The sequence below is a fragment of the Mytilus galloprovincialis genome, chromosome 6 (genome assembly GCF_965363235.1).
Source record: "Mytilus galloprovincialis chromosome 6, xbMytGall1.hap1.1, whole genome shotgun sequence".
NCBI lineage: Eukaryota > Metazoa > Mollusca > Bivalvia > Mytilida > Mytilidae > Mytilus > Mytilus galloprovincialis.
The window spans coordinates 87,675,571-87,693,783 of NC_134843.1; the positions used below are offsets into that span (position 1 = coordinate 87,675,571).

At 31.8% G+C, this 18,213-nt stretch overlaps 1 protein-coding gene across 4 annotated transcripts; it reads left to right on the forward strand.

The window, feature by feature from the left end:
- Positions 1 to 4,029: 4,029 nt before the first annotated feature.
- Positions 4,030 to 15,358, forward strand: LOC143080596 (ribonuclease P protein subunit p29-like). 4 transcript variants are annotated; one of them, XM_076256517.1, is made up of 6 exons: positions 4,030 to 4,137; positions 8,004 to 8,078; positions 9,865 to 10,091; positions 11,596 to 11,664; positions 14,100 to 14,275; positions 15,183 to 15,358. In XM_076256517.1, the coding sequence occupies exons 2-6, from the start codon at positions 8,016 to 8,018 to the stop codon at positions 15,317 to 15,319; spliced, it is 672 nt and encodes a 223-aa protein (XP_076112632.1). In that variant the 5' UTR covers positions 4,030 to 4,137; positions 8,004 to 8,015; the 3' UTR covers positions 15,320 to 15,358. The 4 variants fall into 4 exon arrangements, with proteins under 4 accessions (XP_076112632.1, XP_076112633.1, XP_076112631.1 ...); XM_076256518.1 differs by lacking the exon at positions 4,030 to 4,137 and adding an exon at positions 4,210 to 4,229; XM_076256516.1 differs by lacking the exon at positions 4,030 to 4,137 and adding an exon at positions 4,230 to 4,327.
- The last annotated feature ends 2,855 nt before the right edge of the window (positions 15,359 to 18,213 follow it).

Consider the following 18,213-nt stretch of genomic DNA (forward strand, 5'->3'; position numbering starts at 1 on the left):
TATTCTTTTCCAAGTTTTATGTATTCGACATAGGATAGCGATTACTTGAAGAAAAAAAAAATCCCGAAATTGTAAGTAAATTCATAATATGTAACCAAACATGCTTTGTTCTGAAAAAACGGAGATGGCCAATCATGGCACAGGGGATGATTAAATGTAGTTTATAAACTCCAACGATATACTTCATTTGGTTTTGCTATTCTCGATTGAAAAACGAACGTAAATTATATATTGTAAATATTTATAGACCGTTGGTTTTCCCGTTTAGATGGTTTTACGCTAATTTTGGGGACCTTTATAGCTTGTTGTTCAGTGGCTCCGTGTTGAAGGCCGTACATTGACCTATGACGGTTTACTTTTATAAATTGTTATTTGGATGGGGAGTTGTCTCATTGGCACTCACACCACATCTTCCTATATCTATGTAAATAGAAACAGTTTTTAAAAAAGTGTTTATTCATTAAATCATTTAAATGTATCGATAAAAAGGTGAGTTTCTTCTTGTACATGCATTTCAGGGGCGTAGCTAGGTATTCAGTCAACTGTAGGCACCAATCGACAGGGGGTTTGTGGGCCGCTCAAGGCTCCCAGCAGGTCCAGGGCAAAGCCCTGGTAGGGGGTTCAGGGGGCTAAGCCCCCCGACGGAAAACGGTTTTCAGCGTTTTAGCTGCAAAATTTTATGTACAAAAATATTAAATTTACTGGTTATTTGATCATGAAAATTATAATATACATGATGAAAAGTTCGAAGAATTATGAATAATTTACCGTAACATCTGACTGGTGATTTAAATAACGCAGTACAATCGGAAATATAAACAAAATATATTTCACAATATGTATTGCCCAGCATAGATCAGCGTATCCCTTTAATTAAGCAGTACAACCTGTTTGGTATTTTCATATCTATTCTGTTCTGACTGATATATACGTTTAACTTAATTTATAGTACATATTGACAATCCTTCATTAAAAAAAATCGTCGTAAACACTGATATTACTATATAATCAAACTATCCTTTTGGCTAGACATCAACCATCAATCTTTTGATTCTTAAACCTTCACCCAAGCCACACAAACACATACACACATAGTCGATGCCGAATCCAAAAGCTCTGTTCTGTTCATACAGTATATCGTAACAAAATTCAAGAAATTCATATGTCTTTATATCCTCTACTGTAAAATCCCTACCTGCTTAGAAATTTGAATAATTGTGGTCATTACACGCAGATCTGAGAGTACTAAAAATTACGGGAAGCTAGTTGATTGATTGATTTTTAAACATCCAGTGTCGGCAAATATTTGTGCAAAATCAGGACCAAAAAAAAACCAAATTTACAATAAATGCAACAGGGAGCTAGGTGACGTACAGAACGAAGGTCTGGAAATTAGAAAATGGCATGCATTGGAAAATGATGGATTACCTGGATAGGAGCAGAAACTTTACCTTTCAGTAGACTAACTACGAACTCCTCAAAGAGGGCATTCTCACTACAACTAGGCATCGGATTTAATGTCCCCATTCTGACCAGACGTGACTGCGTATTTATACATCCTGCAAAGCGGTGAGCAAAACGGACGACCAACATTGGCAAAGGTTTGATTGTAGGTCTAGTTGAAAACTAACAACAACTAATTAAAAAACTCGTGCGTCTAAGTTTTGGTTCATTCCTCAAGTTTTTGTTGATAGAAGTGAAATGATCAGTACCAAAGTTCTAGTTCATAGTTTCTATATAAGGTAAAATCATATAAAAACATTCAATTCTATCCAATATTCCATTCACTAAGGACGAGAGACTAGTGTACACCTGACATTCGCTAATTAAAGAGTTTTGACAACTTCACTGGTGTTCATCTACAGATAACATTGTTTAATTTTTTAATAAAAAAAAATATTTGTGAAAAAATTATGTGTAGGCACGTGCCTAAAGTGCCTAACGGCAGCTACGCCCCTGCATTTAGTCATCCTTAATTTCTTGATATTTTGTTTATCAGTTTATCATACACGTTTCGTTTTGTATTTCATTTTAAATACGAATACATATACTTTAGCGGATAGTTCAATAATGTTTTACAGCTCTATTCTTACAGTTTAAAATTGAAAGATAAATGTTCACCCATTTAAAATCGAAAACAGTACATTTATATTTAAAAAAAAGAAGATGTGGTATGATTGCCAATGAGACAACTCTCCACAAGAGACCAAAATGACACAGAAATTAACAACTATAGGTCACCGTACGGCTTTCAATAATGAGCAAAGCCCATACCGCATAGTCAGCTATAAAAGGCCCCGAATTCAAACAAGAGAATTGTTCCTTATAAACTACGATTTCTCACAAGTATTAAATTATTATCTAGGTCCACACATGCATAAGAAATAATCTTCGCCGATGTAACATTTCAATTTATTACAACAACCTGCCTTTACTGAATTCATTCAGGTGCACCAATGATACGATTAAATTTATTTTGTTTCTATCTTTTGGGGACAATTTTCTCCGTTTATGGTACGCTTATAGCTACATTTTTTGTACTGTGTGTATGTTTTATAGCATGAAAATAAAAAAAGAGGAATGTCAGTGCAACCCCTGATTAATTATTGGATAATAATTATGAGATACTTAAGTGACTACGACATTGTTAGGATTATAACCTATCGTCAGTATGAAAGAAATTAAAAGTGGTTCATATTTTCATCCGTATAAAAGCGGCACATGTATTTTATTTTATCCTTATATTTCTCATCATGCCGGGTACAAGTGAATTGAGTTGCTGCATGCAAAGAACTTAGAATATTACTTAAAACAAAAAATCAGTATAATATTTCGACCCCACTATTTGAAGTTTATTTATTTCTTTTGACCAAAGGTTTGTAAAACTATACAAATCATTGTTTTTACGTTCGTAGCGTTCGTAGTAAAATAGTAAATTCCATTGTAGGTCACCTGTGTCAATTCACGTGCACACTGACTACATTGTTGTTGTATTTAAATCTTTCGGCCAATGAAATGAGACGTAACAAGTTGTTTGTTTGTGATACGCCAGAATGTTATCAATGAACTATCAAACGCTAAAGTCGACTGCATTTCAGTATATTTGTCGCGCAGTGCACAAGGCGATGATACATTTGAACATGATGTTTAATACGTCTTTATAATATACAAACTGTCGTTATATTGTAATTAATCAGCTTTTATATAAATATTGAATCTTATGATAACGATCATATTTAATATCTAAACTCATAACGTAATTGGTGCTGAAAACCTGAATTGTAAATAACTGGTACCATATACCAGGGACTTTCTATACTAACTGGACTGGTCACTTATAACGATGTCTATACAAATTTCCAGACTGAACTGAGCCGTCGTTGATGTCACGCGGTGAATTTATTGCAAATCATTTCATATTTATTGGTTAGTATAGAAAGTCTCTGAATATACTAGTTATTTATGTCACTCGGGAAATAAAACAGTTCATTACTAATAGTATATCATCTTACTATTTTATGACTTATAAGTATTAAAAATAAATCTTCTCTTTTTAAAATTGTAAGATATCAGTTATAATTTAAAGAATAATGACAAGATCCCCATATAGCAAATTAAACTGTGAAGAAAATTTATGTATATATTATAGCTTAAATTTTTCCAAACCCCAACCATTTTACATAAGTCTTATAAAATATAATTTTCATTATAGTTCCCGATGTATATATAGCACTCTTAACTAATAATTATAAGTAATTTTTATTTGAGACCATTTTAATTCTTATTTGTAAATATATGCAGTTGTCTCTTAACATTTTCTTCAACCCAGCACATATGAACTATTATATATCTTTTAAAACTTTATGATGACAATCCTATGAATTAATTATGAAATTTATTATTTAGTGATTATTATAACCAAATTCAGTCATCTGTATATAATTAATTGTTTCCTTATGTTTTAAGGTGTACATAGTTGCTAAAACTATACCCTTTGGGTAGTGCTCCACAATTAATGGAGGAATATACAAGAAACTGAACTGAACCTGCTTCCATTAGTTAAATAAATCTTTCGAATATTAAGTTCTCTTCTGCTAAGCATGTACATGAATATATGATTAAACAAATGGACTGCAGGTCAGTATCTTGCATAATATAGTTTATTCAGATATTTCACATATTTTTCGTTTTATTTAATGTTATCCATATCTGTTCTTCTTCATTATTAGGTATTTAGATTCACCTTAATATTGATCCTAGTTTGGAGTGTCATTCCCCATATCTCCGAGTTCCCCAGGACAACATTGTTCAATTTTTGATACATTGTGTAAGTATTCTTGGGTTTCATATGTCTTTTAAGTGCATACCTGCCAACTTTTCAAAATGCCCTTGGGTTTTTTTTTTTTGAGTGCAAGATGTCTGTCATACTGGAGTCCTAAAAAACCTTCAAAGGGGCATTCAAATATCATTAAATGTTGCTCTTATAAGCCTAATGTCATTGTAAAATTAATTGTTTTGTTGAAACTTGTGGACAAAATTGCTCTTTCAAAATTTTTGGGAGCCTCCATGGGGGAAACTCCCGCAAATAGTGACAGTTGGCAGGTATGTAAGTGATCTTAAAATTTAGAAAGTTATGATTAGTTTTTGTTGTAATTGTATAGTATGTCCATTATCTTGTAGAAGTCACAGGAGTTTGAAATCCTATCAATAACGGTTGGTACTTTAGCATAGTAACTGCTGACAAACATGACAAAGTTGAAGTTTTAAATCAGTTTTTTACTAGTGTTTTTACTCAAACAGAGGACTTGAAAGATTATGATACAGTGTCGAACAATTTTTTAAATGATATTGAAATTTGCTAGGAAGATTTGTTAAAGAAACTTAATAAATTAAAGACAGATAAATCTGCAGGACCTGATGGTCTACATCCACAAGTTTTATGTGAAGTTAAACATGCAATTTGTTATCTATTGTTTCTAATATTTAATAAGTCTATCAAACATGTCAAAGAGGGTAAAGTTACAGACGATTGGAAAAATGCAAAAGTATCACCGATATTCAAGAAAGGGAAAAAACTGAAACCTGTTAATTATAGACCTGTAAGCTTAACATCAGTGGTATGTAAGATATATTATTAGAGACAATACTATGAAGTTTATTCTCACGAACAATCTTTTTACTAGCTATATAGTAGTCAATTTGACCTGCAATATCGTTATACCATGTTGGATGAATCCGGAAATTTTATTGCATTATCTGCAGTGAACGAAGAAAAGGATCTGGGAGTAACTTTCGAGTCTAATTTGAAATTTGAAAAACCTATAAGTGATATTTATAACAAAGCGCAGAGAGTGTTGTCTCGTATTCATCATTCTTTTGATTACATGGATCGATCAAGATATGTTTCTTACTATTTATAAATCAATAGTGCGTCCGCTGCTAGAATATTCGACATGTGTCTGGTCACTGTATCTTAAAAAAGACATTGGCAAACTGAAATCTGTACAAAGAAGGGCCACAAAACTGGTAAAAAATATTTGTCATTTTAATCATGAAGACAGGCTACATTCATTGGGTTTGCCAACCTTGGAATATCGTAAGGATAGGAATGATATGATACAGGTCTACAAAGCGTTGCATGGTATAGATGACATCGACTGAATGAGCCTATTTACTTTAGCACCATCTAATAATACTAGATGTCACGCATTAAAACTTTTTAAAAAACAGTGTAAGACCACACATAGACTAAATACTTTTTCAATTAGAGTAGTGGATCAGTGGAATAACCTGTCAGATTTAACGGTGACAGCAAAGACTCTGAACAATTTTAAGTCTGCATTAAATGGCAAAAATTGGAACCCATGTAAATTCATATGTTCATGTTAAGAGTTTCAGCTGCGCACATCTTAATAAGTTTTTTTGATAAGTGTAATATATTATATATAGATATATTATTACATGTATTATGAGATGAGAAATCATATACGACAATCCAAGATGAGGGGTCAATAGAAGCCTTTGGCTTATGTAACGACCCGAAGATAAAGGTAAAGGTAAAATATACTGAACTCGACTATCACAGAAGAGCTTCTCTGGAACCAACTCCTGTGTAGAAGTAGATGATCTGGAATCTAATTGCCAATTCCCGTAATTGACCCTGTAATAATAATTAATGATTCCTCTTTTAGTTTTCTTCCTTATGAGGGACATTAATTTTTATCATGTTTATTTACTAGCAGTATTAAGATCAAATTTAAGAGCAAAATTAATTTGTTGTTAAGCCAATGTGTAAATCCTTTTGACATCAGAATTTTTTTTCATGAAAAATTAGTTAACATGGTTAAAGGCCAATACATCACTTTCAATTCATCATGCTTTGCACTGGCAAAAGCCATTTTTGTCTTGTATAGAACCAGACGACGATCAACAAAGGGAAATAATTTGTTTAAAAAGTGTGTAATAACAGAATCAAATCGGTAATTGGCAAATGGACTATTGACAAAGTCCCTAGTACTTCTTCACCCTTATACCTGTTCCCACTGGGTCCATTGGCCCTGAATTATATTTTTTTCTTCTTGTTGTCTAGTTGCATAATGTTTATTTTGGAACAGAATATGTTATAGTTTGTTGAAAAGTTCACCTAATATTTATTTTGCTACAACAAATTTATTACAATAGAATATTGGAATACAATGGCGGGGCCTAAGACCTTTATCAGGACTCCGGGATAGGGTGTTTTTAAGCTCGGGATTGACCCTTTCAGGAATTTCGGGATGTCAGGATTTAAATTTATTTAAATTCGTGACCTCAATATTTCACCTTTTTACGCCTGGGATTTTGGGATCACGATCAGGACCCCTCCTGACGTCATTTACCAGATAGAGGGGATCGCCTGTATCCCTGCACTATAATGGTATTAAAGTTCATCGAGTGTCTTAGTGATCGTCATTGTGCAGGATAAACTACTAGAAATAAAGTTTATTCAGTAGTTACTTTTAAAATCACAATTCCCTAATGTGGCTGTGCTGATTGTCAATTATGAGAATTTAATTTGCCGAATAATTTATGCAATATAACTTTATACTTTTCCAACCACTCGCTAAACATTGGAACGGAATCAACGACACCCCTAAATGCACCAGTGACGTTCACTGAAATCAAAGTTTTTGAAGGAAATGCATCAAACTCGAAAGTTATCTATTGCTATTGTGCAAATCAAAGGAAATTAATTATTTGGTATCAGCAATAGTATTATATATGATACAAGACAAAAGTTGCTGAAATGTCCAACAAACTTTAACATACTTAACTTCAAATAATTAACATTGTACAACAAGACAACAAAATAAAATAAAATCAAGGGGAAAGACCCATGCCAGAGTAAACAAATATCCAGGCTAACATGTACATGTAGTTGGATGAACAGATCTGGATTCTCTTAACTTGTAAGACTTGTAAGGAAATTTATTTTCACAGCTTGCCTCCTTGACTTAAATGTATTTTTATGAGTGACAGTTTTGATATATTTGGAAGTGGATTGCCAAATCAGATCATGATCATTCTTCTGTAAACTACAGGTGACTTTGTAATACAATATACATGTAAAATTACAAGCTATTAAAAAATGTCAGAAATCATTGGATGTCTCTTATTAAAGATTATTGGCCTTAACTATAAATTTGTTTTTGCATCAAGTGTATGAAAACTATGAATGGTGATCAAATGTTACCAGGTTAGGGAATCAAGCTCTTATTTAGGTCTTTAGGAGGTTCTACATGTACTTTTTAAAACCTGTATGTTGCTGATGTCTAAGTCATGAAGGCATTACATGTACATTTGGTACAGTGTACATGTATTTCAACTAGTCGTATGTACATGTATATAGAACTGATAATACTTTACAATGTTTCTGAAATGTGATTGCACCAAGTGATATTAATGAGAACGCAGATTTTTTGCCTTATCTTTTGAAATATGTTTATCATGTTTATTCTTTGCAGATCAACATATAGATGGCTCTGTACAGGGAACTTCCAACACATGTCTTTGAGAATACTGCAGCTATTGGATTAAAAGTAGGGATTGAGTACTACTGTACTTGTATGAATTATGTTTGTGATTCATTGTTGATGATTGAGATACAACATAATACTGATGCATGTCAGGATATTAAAAACAATTAATAAATAATAGTTTATATGGTTCTACCACACCGCTGTGCAGGGATGGGGTAATTGAAAATGTAATGGTAATTAAGTGTAATTCATTACAATTTTCCATGTAATTGAATGTAATGTGTAATTGAGCATCTTTTTAATTACTTGTAATGGTAATTTAATTAATTACAATGAAAAAAGCATGTCATGCTCAATTACTTTTGAATTACATTTCAATTAGATGTACTTTTATGGTGTTAATGATAAGGATCTATGTTTAATAATATAAATTGTAAAAGTATATTTATTTTTCAAATATTGATATCACATACTTTCTGTAATTTATTCTAAAGTTTTTAAATTACTTATTTGACCAACAGAATTTTTTTCTGAATAGTCTTATGATTTGAAAAAATACATATTGTTTTTAAGAAAGATCTTTAACTAAATAGATTGAAAAGGAATAAATCACCATGTTAAACAAAAACAAAAAATGTGTGAAAAATCTTTATGAGAGTTCATTTAGAATTTGAATTTACTGCACACAATCATTTTGTCAAATTAGTATACACAAAGGGATTATAGAGATAAAAATTAACAGCTAAAAAAACAAACAGCAATTAATCAGATTAAAATGTCCAGGGGCAATGCTACTATTACATGTATTTTATCTAATTAGCAAAATATTGCTAAGATATAGACATTATATACATTGTTTGTATTAAAAAATATTTTCAATGTTGTGACAAGCAAACCTTTTAATAATTATTAAATGATTTTTTTTTAATTTATTTATAATTTCTTTATTCATGCTATGTTTTATTTAAATAACTTCATTTCTGAGATGTCAAAATACCCCTCAATGTATTGGCAGGTTTATAGGAACTAATTTCCTCTTCTATCAACACATCTACTGATTATGGAAGTATACTATCTCCATGTTCTAATCAAGCGATATATGCAACATTAGCTCCTATAGAAATACTTTTGAGAATGGCTGTCAAAGTGTACAGACCAGAGAGATGCAGACTAATGAAAAAACATTAAAATTACTCATGATTATCAAATGCAATGCTTAAACTATGTTTACATGAATATTTTACACATACATTATACATACATGTATAATATTGGTTAACAAATATTATGATGAAATGTAATGTGTAATTTAATTAATTACTTTAGTAAAGTAATTGTAATTTAATTAATTACATTTCAAAAACTGTGTAATGTGTAATTAGTGTAATTGACCATTTTTGCAATGTAATGTGTAATTTAATTAATTACATTCCAATGTAATTGACCCCAAGTCTGCCGCTGTGTTGGTTATCAGGATATTGAAAATGTATAAGTCTCTGATCTTATTCATCTTTAGCTGATCATGATGAAGGTAAATCCAGAAAAATGCTTAAGAAGCACAAAATTCATTACATTTGTAAGTGGTAATATTCATTTATCTTTTTTTTATAATTAGCATGGCTTTCTGGAATTTTTTATACATTTGTACATGACATAGCAAAACATGGACTGTAGGATAAATTGATTGATTTCCAAATAAATCACTTTTGGTAATATTAATGCACAGAACCAAACATGTAAAAGACCAATGCAAATGTTCACGAAAATATGTGTAATAAGCATGAAGCTATACCATATTACTTATTCTATGTATATGTATTGAGTTATTTTTTCTTCATGTTTTTAGAGTAGAAGTGCAGTTGAAAATGACTTTGTTTCTTCATTTCTCCAAAGACATTTGCCAGCTAATCGCTTGCGAAAAGGGGAGGATAAAGATCTCAAATACAAAACTCAGAATTTGGACAAAGTCAAGAAAAAGAAACCAGAGGTTATAAACAAGAAAAGAAGAAAAGGATTAACTTCGAGAGAAAGAAAGAAATTAAAGCTCTTTGATATAAAGAAAGAACACCAAAGGTACAAGAACAACTTGCAACCAAGTTTTGAAAAAAATAATAGAATTAAGATAAAATTAAGAATAAATGTATATAGAAGTCAGGCGGAAAAAAAGTGTGAAAATCCAATTTGAACCAAGCACTAGAATGAATATGATACATTTATAAATAGGAAATACATTGCAACAAGTGAATAACAGAATGATCAAAAATCTTCATCAACTGAAACATGGTATTAAAGGATAATGGGAAAATCTTATAAGAATTACTGTGCAGGTCTAGCCTAAAATAAAATATTGTTTGTTTCCCCAATCCCAACCGACCCTGCAAAAACGTTCCTACTCATATAATTTTATTGTCAAAACTAGGTCAAATATTATTTTATTCATTTCCATTTTTCAGGCTTACCAGATCGACCAATACTGTTCCTGCATTTTGGAAAAATAGAATTATTTCCATACCTACCTACCCATACCTGGTATGGCAGGGTCAGGATTGGGGAAACAAACAATATATTAATTTAGGCCCAGTAGCCTAAAACATATCATTGAGAAGGTATTGCAATATTCAGGAAGTTGAGTTTTTTTTTTTAGAAATTTCTAAAATTATGCCAAAATCTGAGCTAATCATTCAATTTAACCCCTGAACAGCTTATTTTTATATGCTTGGATAGCCTTTAATAGTCTAAATAATTATGACGTCTGGCAAGGCTATTTTGATTTTTTTCTAAGACGCCTTCCTACGACATCATAAGGCTGAAGCCATTTTTTACGTCTAGAGCTTGAGAGCAAATTTTGGGGGGAACTTTGACACCTAATTTTGACAAGAAATTATTATTGCCGGTTAGAAATTTTTACGTAGTTACAAAGTCCTACCTTTTTTGTGCTTATTGATGTAAAGTATTTCCAGAAATATCCAAAAGAAAGGATTGAATAAGATACGATTCCATTTGAAGTGGGGAAATATTTATTTTATTTGGAAATGATTTCCCACAATTACCTACAAAACGTCACTTCTGGTGAATATAAAATTTTAAATTCCGGTAAATTTTAATGTATCGGAATTTCAGGAACGTTCAATTTACATTATCCGGAAATTCAGGTCGGTCAAATTTTATCTGTTTTAAATTTTATATTCACAGTAAGTGAAAAGGTAGGACTTTGCAACTATGTTAAAATTTCTAACCAGTAATAAAAATTTCTTGTCAAAATTAGGTGTCAAAGTTTCTCCCAAAATTTGCTCTCAAACTCCAGATGTAAAAAATGGCTTTAGCGTTATGATGTCGTAGAAAGGCGTCCCTAAAAAAATTAAAATAGCCTTGCCAGACGTCATAAGGAAGGCATCCCAGAAAAAAATTAAAATAGCCTTGCCAGACGTCATAATTATTTGGACTAGGAAAGCCAGTGTTTAAATATCTAAAACAAATTTTTTATTGTGTAATTCTCAAAGTGTACCCCTCCTTTTTGGACGTTGTGTTTTTATTGTAGATAAAAGTATATATATTTACCATTAAATTATTTTTACAGTTATGAAAAATATATTCCAATGCACAAAATATGGAAAGACTACATACAAGATGTCTTAAATATTAAAAGGTATGTAAACATCCTGGAATAAAGTTGCAGATAAGTAAGTCTGATCTCTACTCTAATTAGGTCTACTCTACTTGTTGTAATTTATTTAAATACAAATTCTTTAACAGTTAACTGTTTGATATAACTGTCCCATTGATTCTTATGAAACAACTGGCAGTTTATTGTATATTGCAACTAGATCATAGCTGAATGGCAAAGAAAGCTAATAAAAAAACAAAGGATATGGGGGTATCTATCCATGACACAAAATCGATACATGCATATCAACGACAACAACAAAAAACACACACAAAAAGCAAGGAACAGCATTTTTCTTTTGCTTCCTTCACATATACATATACTTAATCTTGTTTCCACTGTGTTGAAGTACCTTATTCAGGTCACTTTCAAGAAAGACTACTGGGTAGATGCACATTCAATGAACAGGGTGTGATTAAAAGAGATAAATTTGTTTGATATTTCACCATGAGAAATTCTGTTTTCTCATGGTGAAATATGAGCGTCACTGATGAGTCTTATGTAGACGAAACGCGTGTCTGGCGTATAAAATTATAATCCTGGTACTTTTGATAACTATTTACACCACTGGGTCGATGCTACTGCTGGTGGACGTTTCGTCCCCGAGGGTATCACCAGCCCAGTAGTCAGCACTTCGGTGTTGACATGAATATCAATTATATGGTCATTTTTATAAATTTTCTGTTTAAAAAACATTGAATTTTTCGAAAAACTAAGGATTTTCTTACCCCAGGAGTAGATTACCTTAGCCGTATTTGGCACAACTTTTTGGAATTTTAGGTCCTCAATGCTCTTCAACTTTGTATTTATTTGGCTTTTTTAACTATTTTGATATGAGCGTCACTGATGAGTCTTATGTAGACGAAACGCGCGTCTGGCGTATAAAATTATAATCCTGGTACTTTTGATAACTATATTCTCCACCAGAAAGAAAGTAACTGCTGCTTTTGTGAGAAAATAGGTCGTACTTATTATATATATATATAATTATACCCCCGCTTTAAAAAAGGGGGGGTATACTGTTTTACCTCTGTCTGTCAGTCCGTCCGTCCGTCCATCAGTCCGTCCGTCCATCAGTCCATCCGTCAGTCAGTCAGTCCGTCCCATGAAACTTTCGTCACATTTTTCTCAGGAACTACACATCCACCCTTTCTGTAATTTGGTATCAACATTTATATATGTCAGCCATACCGTGTGATGCGTTTTCAGATTCATCACTTGACAACTTCCTGTTTACCGAACACTTGTATGATTTTACACATGATAGCCAAGTTGAAAATTTTCGTCACATTTTTCTCAGGAACTACAATACAAGGATTTCTGAAATTTGGTTTCAGGATTTATATAAGTCAGCTATACCGTGTGATGCGTTTTCAGATTCATCACTCGACTACTTCCTGTTTACCGAACACTTGTATGATTTTACACATAATAACCAAGTTAAAAATTTTCGTCACATTTTTCTCAGGAACTGCAATACAAGGATTTCTGAAATTTAGTTTCAGGATTTTTATAAGTCAGCTATACCGTGTGATGCGTTTTCAGATTCCTCACTCGACAACTTCCTGTTTACCGAACACTTGCATATTTTTACACTATTAATATTATCCACTTGCGGCGGGGGTATCATCAGTGAGCAGTAGCTCGCAGTTTCACTTGTTCTTATATGATTTGCATATTAGGGAATACATTGATATGATTGGCAAAGATTAATCGTTAAATTGAATAATAAACACAAAACAATCATTTGAATAATATTATGATATGAGTTTTTTAGTTTTATTTTTTGAGATAACAAATTTCATGGAGTACATACTTTTGCATAAACCAATATTCATGTACCAGGCCATTTCAATGACATAAATATACAATTAACATGTGAAAGAGGTTATGAGTGTGGAAAAAATAAAGTCCTCATTATGCTCTGATTTGAAAAATTATAAGGATTAAAAGCCTTTTTTAAGGAATTTATTGGTGTATAAACTCCAGCAATTCCTTCGGATTATGATTTTTATTTGTTTGTGAGTGAATAGTCCAGTTTATACACCAATAAATTCCTTTTAAAAGGCTTTTAATCCTTAAAATTCTGTATATATGTGTGAAATTAAAGAAATAGAGAGAAAAAATATAGATTTATTTTGCCAAGCTATTCACAAAAATGAGTGTATCCAGAAAAAAATCAATGCCTTGGTGTGAAACTTGTAACATTGTATAAGTTGAACACTAGACTATTTTAATAATACTCAAATTGACAACAACACTTCGAATGGTCTGCAATTTTATTTGCTATGGTCTACATGTTTCGCCTGTTTTTAGTTTAAAAAAAAAAGAAATTTATAGATAAACTTAAAAGACATATGAGGAAGTAGAAAATTCAATTGGTAAGTCTTAATCATGTTTCTTTGCATAAATTTTAGTGTAAATAAAGATAATATACATGCTGCACAAGAAAGATTATTGAAAGCAGATTTCCATGGTAGTTGTTTGACAATTCAAAGGTCTAAATGTCCTTCTTATGTGGGCGTTAGTGGCATAGTGCTTCAGGAAACTAGAAACACATTTAAAATTATTACACAAGAAGATCAAGTTAAATGTAAGTACTGTGAACAATTGTGTAATCTACCTTTGTTTATTGTCCCACACATCGTAAGTGTGTTCAACTCTAATCTTTTATGACTAGGAATTAATGCTAATGAAAACTGTCCACCACAAAATAGTCAACAGTTGCTTTTAATACTCTTGAATCAATCAATATGTTTATTGTCTACATCTTATTTATGTTTGGATAAGTTATCTACACATGAATTTTTTATTGATTAACTTTATTTTTTCATTTTTTTAGAGGGGAAAAAAGGGGGTGGTGAGTGTAATTGCAGTTAATATTATATGCATTCTCAGGAAAATTAATTTGATATAGTCATGCATGGCCAAATTCATGAATGCAAGAAGATACAGAGTAAATGATGGAAATGTCAATGAGAAAATCTAATAGCAATATCAAACCATTAAACCAAGAATTCAAAAGATATCTATAGGTCAAGATGCAGTATTCAAAGAATGACAATTGACCATAATCTATTTCAAGCTCTGAATCCCCTTTATTCAAGAAAGCTGTAAATGATCTGAGCATTGGCATCAAAAGGATTTACCATTGACAACAAAAATATTTATGGACAAAACACATAATTGATAATAACAACAGCTATGTGAAACACAGTACCAGAATACAACATTTTTTTTTAGCTTTCCCTGACATCAGAGAATCACCTTCTTTACCATGTATTTCAAAACTCTTCCTAATTAATGGGATTGGACTGTTTAAATGTTATCAAATATTTAAAGTTGTTTCATATGTAAGCTTAATCCTTTAATATTTTACCTTTATATCTAAAAGTGTTGTAACCATAGTATAACCTTGATGTTTTGTGCAGTAGTCCTAATGTTTGATCAAACACACATGCAAAGTATAAAATATTTTTAAATTATGTTGTATATTTCAGGTATTCCAAAAACCAACTCTGTATTTGTATTTGAAATTGGCGGATATGTTTTCACTCTACATGGAAATCAATTTTGTGTGAGGTCAGCAGAAAGATGTACAAGAAAATTTAAATTAAAAGGAACTATTGAGATTTAGTATTTTGCTGACATGAAATTAAAATAACATTTGTAATTATTTTATAGTCTTCCTCTGCACTAATCAAGCAATCCCAAATAAGACAGTGGTGAAGATCAAATCTTACGCTCAGATTTGACCGTCAATAATTTTGTTTTACAATTGCAGTCATAATAGAATATTCAAATTTGAATAAAGAAACCACAGAAGCCTAAGGGGTATACAAAACTACTAATTGTATATAAGCTATGATTAGAGAAAACTTGCAGAATGTAAGCTGCTCTACCTATTGTCCCTTGACATCAAAATAGTCACAAGGCTTCTGGTAGGAATTATTTACTTATTTAAAGATTTTTATGGGTTTTTGTGTAAAGATAGCATAAAATGCAATCAAAACCTTATGGTACTGACTTGATATCTAAATCTTCCAAGGCTAATCACAACATATTTGATACACAAAATAGTGCATTGATCATAACATTCTATATATCCTATCCATCAAGGATTTGTATACTATATAAGCAATATGTCAGGTATGTTCGGTGTATGAAAGGACTGTAAGGTGTACATGTCCAACTGGCAGGTGACATATGACCTTGACCTCATTTTCATGGTTCTGTGGTTATAGTTAAGTTTTTGTGTTTTGGTCTGTTTTCTTATAATTTATGCAATAGGTCTACTATATATGGTGTATGGAATGATTGTAAGGTGTACATGTCTATGGGGCAGGTGTCACCTGACATTGACCTGATTTTCATGGTTCAGTGGTCAAAGTTAAGTATTTTAGTTTTGGCCATTTTTCTAATACTATATGCAAAAGGTAAACTATATTTGGTGTATGGAAATATTTTATGAACTAAATGTCAGTCGCGCAGGTTTTATTTTACCATAGCCTCATTTTCACGGTTTGTTGCTCAGTGTTAAGTTTTTGTGTATCTGTCTGTTTTTCTTAAACTATACGCTATAGGTCAACTATATTTGTTGTATGGAAGAATTGTTACCTGTACATGCCTGCCTGGCATGGGTCATCTGACTTTGACCTCATTTTCATGGTTCATTGTTTAATGTTTAGTTTTCTTGGTTAATGTTAAGTTTATGTGACAGTTGTCATAAAACTTTATATCTAGGACTATCAACATAATATCAACGTTTAGTAAAAAAGGCGAGACATTTCAGCGTGTGCACTCTTGTATTGCTTATTAGCTTGAAAACTTTAAAAGTTACAGAGAAACATTGGCTAGCTAAAATGATCAGCAAGGTAAAATCTTCTAATATTTCAACAGCGTCGAAATCTTCAGACGACTTCTTAAAGTCCCTTATCAAATATCAAAATCTCGAACACATCAAACGAATAAAAAACAAAAGTCATTTTCCTGACTTTGTACAGGCCATTTCTTATGTAGAAAATGGTGAATCAATCTTTGTTTTATAGCTAGCTAAACCTCCCACTTTTATGACAGTCGCATAACATTATTAACAACAATGTGTGACCAAACCAAACTGACGAAATGAGTAATTAGCTATCAAAGGTACCAGGATTATAATTTAATATGCCAGACACATGTTTCGTCTACATAAGACCCATTAGTGGCGCTTAGATCAAAATAGTTATATAGTTAAGCCAAACAAGTACAAAGTTGAAGAGCATTGAGGACCCAAAATTCCAAAAAGTTGTGCCAAATACGGGTAAGGTAATCTATTCCTGGGATAAGAAAATCCTTAGTTTTTTCGAAAAATTTAAAGTTTGGTCAACAGGAAATTTATGCAAATGACCATATAATTGATATTCATGTCAACACCGAAGTGGTGACTGCTGGGCTGGCGATACCCTCGGGGACATAGACAGCAGTTAACTTTGTGTTATAATCTGAATCAATTCAAAACAAACAAATATAGTATACAACAATGAAAAAAAACCAAAATGGCGTTAAGTCAAAGCACATCAGCAGAAATGAAAGACAGGAATATAAAAATGACCACAGCACAACAACTGACTGAATGCATAAGTACATAGCTACGCCAAACGGAGATCACCAAAAATAGACTAAGCAGAAAAAGTTAACAATTTACAAAGACAAATAAAAGAACACAAAAGACGTAATTAGGATGATAAACAACAACAGTACCTACAATATTTACGTCAAGACCATCATGTATTATTTGTGAAGTTGATACGGAAATCTTGTCGACACGTCTTGGTATCTTCTGACATTTTTTGGAACAACGTCCGCAGTAACAACATATTAATCGGGAAGATATATATATATTTCACAGCTTCTTTGTCTTTATAAACGGACTTTGAAGGTAGAAAAGTTGTTGAAGGCCGTACGGTGGCCTATAGTTGTTAGTTTCTGTGTCATTTGGTCTCTTATGGAGGTTGTCTCATTGGCAATATATCACATCTTCTTTTTTATATTTGGTTGATTATTCGCACAGTTTTTCAACTTAAAAGTTCGATCTTTTATCATAGACCAGATTGTTTTTATCCATTCTGACAGTGTCTCCAGTTCAGCTTTTTCTCGTTTAACCCATGCACTGGTGTAGTCCTCAATAGAATCCATAATTATTTTTGAAGTTAAGGTTACAATGATGTGTTCGGTTTAGTTTCTCTGAACTTATGACCATGAGATATAACCTTTTAAGATGTTCATGTTGAATTAGATTTAGTAGTAGATGTAAGGCAATTGGGAACATGTCAGAGGTTTTTTTAGGGATTGTTCAAGGTCCTGTAATGCTTGTTTATAGTTAAATACTTTAAGTGCATTAATAATTATGGTGTAATTGTAGATTGTAATAGGAACAGACTGATTTTCAAGTGGAGCTTTAGATTTTACCTCCTCGTGATGAAGAACATTGCTGATGTTGATTGCATCATTTCCTGTATTTGAAAACTGAACAGAAGAAATTTCCTCTAT

What these genes read in the sequence shown, in the direction of transcription:
- LOC143080596 (XM_076256517.1), top strand. Translation starts at nt 8,016, where the DNA reads ATGGCTCTGTACAGGGAACTTCCAACACATGTCTTTGAGAATACTGCA. An exon ending in CTGCAGCTATTGGATTAAAA is followed by an intron (nt 8,079 to 9,864) that starts GTAGGGATTGAG and finishes TCATGTTTTTAG; the next exon opens with AGTAGAAGTGCAGTTGAAAA. An exon ending in ATAAAGAAAGAACACCAAAG is followed by an intron (nt 10,092 to 11,595) that starts GTACAAGAACAA and finishes TTATTTTTACAG; the next exon opens with TTATGAAAAATATATTCCAA.